A 5689-nucleotide genomic window follows, 5' to 3' on the forward strand; every position below is an offset into this window, starting at 1 on the left:
TTCCTCAGATTTGTCACCTACAAAAGCCGGCTCAGGTTTGGGAATCTCCCTAACATCCTCAGCCATGAAGACTGAAGTAAAATATTCATTTAGTTTCTCCGCAATGGCTTTATCGTCTTTAAGTGCTCTTTTTGTATCTCGATCATCAAGGGGCCCCACTGTTTTTTTAACAGGCTTCCTGCTTCTGATGTACTTAAAAAACATTTTGTTATTACCTTTGGAGTTTTTGGCTAGAGTTTGGCTGGAGTTTTCCGGCTTTTGTAGGTGACAAATCTGAGGAACTGTCTCAAACTCCTCTTTGGCTTTTCTTAATACATTTTTTACACTTAATTTGGCAGTGTTATGATCCTTTCTATTCACCACGCTAGGATTTGACTTCCACTTTTTTAAGGAAGTCTTTTTATCTCTCACTGCTTCTTTTACATGGTTGTTAAGCCACGGTGGCTCTTTTTTAGTTCTTTTACTGTGTTTCTTAATTTGAGGTAGACATTTAAGTTAGGCCACTATTATCACCAAAAAGCCCTGCAATAGAGAGGCAACAGTTTGTGTATTGGTGGGAGGAAGCCACAAAGAGACTCCATGAGTCTTGAGTGCAGAGTCTAAAGGACTCCCAGGAAAAGTTAAAAACCCAAGTGCAGGATTTAAAATCTAAATGCAAGACATCAGGATGTCCCCTTCCCCAAACTACCTAATCAAACCCCTCTGCCTCATCGACCCCCTCAGCTCCTTCGTATCCCCAATTAAGAAAGACTGGGAGCGAGGAGGAGGAATATTCCTCAATGAAAGGTGCTACACAGTATGATGATAGTTACTGATGAGAAGTACTGATCTCTGATCCCTTAGCGACAGCCCCATCTGTTTGCTTTAAGTGCTTGTGTCTCCTCTTAGTCAACTTACTCCAGGTCTCTCTGTCTACTATCTGCCCATCTATCCTGAGAATCAGGAATTATCCACCTGGCATTGGCCACTGTCAAAAGACAACAGGGCTATATGGACCATTGGTTTCACCCATCATGGACATTCTGATCTTCCTATTTAGACCGCACATGTATCTGCCTCCTGCTGTATCCAGGGCCGGCTCTAGGTTTTTCCACCCCAAGCAGAAGAAATGTTTGCTCCCCCCCGCCCCCCATTCCAGCCCTGGGCTCTTCGCCGCAGCCTCCTGTACCCCAGCCCTGGGCTTTCCCCCCCACCAATGCCCCCTGCCGCCCCTGCTCTGGGGCAATTAGGGGCAGGGGTCCCAGGAGGGGGCAATCCGGGGACAAGTACAGCGGCGCTTAGATAGGGGGTGGGGTCCTGGGGGGCAGTTAGGGGCAGGGGTCCCGGAAGGGGGTGATCAGGGGACAGGGAGCGGGGGGGGGGGTTGGATGGGGTGGGGTTTCTGGTGGGGGGCAGTCGGAGGGAGTGGATGGTGGCAGGGTGGAGCTACCCTCCCTCCCCCTGGAGTGTCCTCTTTTTTTGAATGTTAAAATATGGTCCCCACCATCCACAGTGCAACTCTCCACTCACAGCACATGCTGCCGCATGAGGTCCCCCTCCTTCCTTTCCAGTTGGCAGTGGCCAAGGGAATGCTGGGAAATGTAGTTCTTTCCCTGCTCCAGGGCAGGCTCTATAGGCAGGGAGGTAACCAAGGAACTACAGCTCTCGGGACCCCCTGTTGGTTCTCAGCTCCCAGGCTGGATCCCTGCTGGTTGCCCCCCATGCAAATGGGCTGCCCCAAGCAGGTGCTTGCTTTGCTGGTGCCTAGAGCCATCCCCTGCTGCATCCCACTATAACCCACTCCCCTCCCAGAGCTGAGATAGATCCCAGAAGTCCTAACGGGGTCTCTCTCTGCACAGAGTTAGTCAGAAAGTAAGAATAAAAATTACAATATAAACACTAACCAGTGCCCCTTAAGTGACTTGCTGTAAGATGTGAGAACACGTTGGTTGTAGAGATGACTGAGAAACAGTTGACAAGGGGAGGGGAAGACAGGAGCAAGTGACGGGGTAGCACCTTGGGGAGAAGACACACAGTGGGGTCGAGACTTGAGAGAAGAGATGAGGCAAGACTATAATTCCAGGTATCCAGCTACCAGCAATTAGAAAGGTGGCAACCCAGTGTAATGTATATAGACTGACTCCCCAGTTCATCACATTGACACAGCACAGTAAAGACAGGGACGGGTTTAATGTCTCTGTCTGTCCAGTAAGTGATTCAGGGAAGAGAACCCAGCATCATGCACCAGCCAGCTCTGCACAGAGCTCAATCTGAGAGCCAGATCCCATGGAGTAAACATTTAGTCATCCTTATGAGTAAAGAGCTGGAGCAGTCTGTCCCAGATCTGTTTGGTCTTCATGCCATAAATGATGGGGTGTATCATGGGGGGCACCAGCTGGTACACACTGGTAATAAGAATGAGGACATGCAGTGGCACATTGTGACCAAACCTCAGCATGAGAGAGGAGAATAAATCTGGGATGTACAAAGCTGAGATGGCACAAAGATGAGAGATGCAGGTCCCAAAAGTTTTGAGCCGGGCATCCTTTGTGGGGAGGTGGAAGATGGCCCGGAGGATCAGAGTATAGGACACGGCGATAAAAAACACATCCACTCCTATCACAGAGAAAAGATTAAAAAGTCCATAGTAACTATTGATGCGGATGTCAGCGCAGGCCAGTTTCACCACGGCTATATGCCCACAATAGAAGTGGGGGATGATGTTGGTTCTGCAATATGGCCACCGCCTCACCAGAAAGGGATAGGGTAATGTGAGTATGCCACTACGCAGCACCACGGCCAAGCCTATCTTGGCCACAGTAGAGTTTGTCAGGGTTGTGGAATATCTCAGAGGATTGCAGATGGCCACGTAGCGATCAAAAGCCATGGCGGCAAGCATTCCAGACTCCATTGTTGAGAATGAATGAACGAAGTACATCTGGGTGAGAAGGGAATGGAGATCCAGATATGGGCTGCCTCTAGGCCAGGAATGCCAAGTAGGATGAAGGTGGAGGGGTTGCTGAAGTAGTTTGTGTTTGAATCTGACATGGCGTAGGGGAGAAATGTCCAACTCTCAGGCATAAGGGTGTCTTCTGCATTTAGCATATGCTCCCCTGACTTCCTGTGTGTTCCCAGGATCTCAGGTGATGGTCGAAGTAGAAATGCCGGAGGCTGTTCTCATGAGAGAAGCAGATTGATCTCTCTTCACACACTGAAAAATGACATTTTCATTATTCAGAGAGAATAACTAGGAACAATGACCCTACTAAATCCAATTCCATATTTGTATTGTGCTCCCTGCATTAAGAATTCCTATACTTTGTGGTGGGGGAAACTTAAGAGGCACCAGCAGGAAACACAAGGGTGGATACTGCTTATCTATCATTGTTCTTTAATGCAATGAGAGCCAGGATAGGGAGTCCATACTGAAGGGAGATCCCCATTCAACCAGTTGGTCAAAATCAGAGAGGGGAAAAAAAATCAAACTTTTGAGATGACGTGCTGGGAGAAACATCCCAACTAGAACATACCTCAGGGGAAGGACCTGGGCACCATTGATAGCAGCTCAAGAGAAACACCTGCTCATTTGCAGCAGTGAACAAAATAAAAGAATGTTCATATCCCAAGATATGGGATGGAGCATAATATATTTGGGAATGTGTTCAGTTTTAGTCACCCAGTGTTTATTAAGGATAGAAAAGTCTGGGACTCTTTATTTTTCACAAGAGACAAAGATGAGGACATATGATATAGGAGAGGAAAATAAAAAAATGAAACTGATTTACATTCAGATGGACAGTTCCCAACCAGTACTATCGATAGACACTTAGAACTCCAAGAGGACTAATTCCCTACAAATGAGGGAAATTGTCAGCAAAACTGATTGAGAGGAAAAAATTAGACAGAAAAATATGAATGAATATTGGTAATTCTTTGATAACATTTTATTAGATATCAGAAAACTCACAATTCCATAGTCAGGAAAGTGATCAACTTTGGGTAAAAACTCAGTTTAGTGGTAAAGTGAAGGCAAGAATTAGAGGGAGGGAAGCAATATGTAAGAAAGAGGAAAAAGGAGAAATAGCTGGCCAGCAATAGAAATCGGAAGTTAGGAAAATTGATAAAGAAAGTTAAGACATCTGGAAAATGTCCATGTGTAGCAGGGCTATGAATCACAAAAAGGAGGTTATTAATTATATTAAGAACAAATGAAATCCTGGAAAAGATTTATGTCAATTCCTGTGTTATATATAAAGTATTGAAAAATAAACAGAAAGAGTTTTGTTTTTGTTTTTTTAATAAAACAATTGACAAGGTTAAGAAACAATGGAGAAGCTGGTATGGGATTAGCTAGATATATAAGTAATGCCAGTCACCAACAGGGTTTATGCAAAACAGATCTTGTCAAATAAACCTGATTTCATCCTATTATGAGAGTACACATTTGGTGGATCAAGGGAACGACACTGATGCAACAAACCTTGATTTCTCAGAGACCTTTGATTTAAGAGTAGAAAATATTGAGTTGGTGAGTTGGAGCAGGGGAAGGATTTTACCTCTGCACATGGGATTGGTGAAAGAAACTGCATCCAGTTCTGGGGTCCACATTTGAAAAAAGATGTTTAAAGCTTGGAGACAGTGCAGAGAAGACCCACAGAAAGGATTGGAGGATAAGAGTAAATGCTGGATCGTTAGACTTGAAGGTGTATATCTCTTTAACTCATCAAAAAGATGACCAAGCAGAGACTTTAATTTGGAGAAAATCACGGGTAATAATGGGCTCTGTAATCTACCAGACAAAGGCTGAGCAAGACTGAAAGATTGGAAGCTGAAGCCAGGCAAATTCCATCTTGAAATTAGGGCCAAATATTTAGCAGTGACGGTGATTAACCATTGTTTGTTTCGGTTTTCACCAAGATGGCTGGTCATGTTTGGACACCTGAACTAGAAAATGCCAGTGAAAACGGGGTAGATTAATCTACTAAAATAGGGAAAGAACAAATTAAAAGTCAATTGGAGAAGTTAGATGGGAGACAGGGGAGATTCCAGAAGACTGGAAAAGAGCACATATAGTGCCTGTCTATAAAAAGGGAAACCCAGGCTATTATGGGCCAGTCAGCTTAACTTCCGTACCGAGCAAGATAATGGAGCAAATAATTATGGAATCAATTTGCAAATGTCTAAAAGATAGTAAAGTGATAAGTGACAGTCAGCATGGATTCATCAATAACAAATCATGTCAAATCAACCTGATAGCTTTCTTTGACAGGTTAACAAGCCCTGTGGATGTAGGGAAACAGTAGCTGTGGTATATATAGACATTAGTACAGCTTTCGATACAGTCTCGCATGATCTTCTCATTAACAGATTAGGGAAATACAGCCTAGATGGAGCTACTGTAGGGTGTGTGCATAACTGCTTGAAAAAACACTTCAAGAGAGTAGTTATCAGTGGTTCACAGTGATGCTGGAAGGGCCTAACAAGTGGGGTTCCGCAGGGACCAGTTCTGGGTCCGGTTCTTTTCAATGTCGTCATCAACAATTTAGATCATGGCATAGAGTGTAAACTTGTTAAATTTGCAGATGATAGTAAGTTGAGAGGGGTCGCAAGTCTTTAGAGAATCAGATAAACATTCAAACGGATCAGGAAAAACTGGAGAAAAGGATGATTAAGGGTCTTGAAAACACAACCTATGAGGGAAGACTGGAAG

General features: G+C 44.4%; 1 protein-coding gene across 1 annotated transcript; it reads right to left on the reverse strand.

The window, feature by feature from the left end:
- Positions 1 to 2278: 2278 nt before the first annotated feature.
- Positions 2279 to 2929, reverse strand: LOC123363222 (putative olfactory receptor 52P1; the record flags this gene model as incomplete). The annotated part of the gene is made up of 1 exon (XM_045004104.1): positions 2279 to 2929. A coding segment is annotated over one exon (651 nt), but the record flags the coding sequence as incomplete, so codon positions are not given.
- Positions 2930 to 5689: the final 2760 nt, after the last annotated feature.

The sequence above is a fragment of the Mauremys mutica genome, chromosome 1 (genome assembly GCF_020497125.1).
Source record: "Mauremys mutica isolate MM-2020 ecotype Southern chromosome 1, ASM2049712v1, whole genome shotgun sequence".
NCBI classification, from domain to species: Eukaryota; Metazoa; Chordata; order Testudines; family Geoemydidae; genus Mauremys; species Mauremys mutica.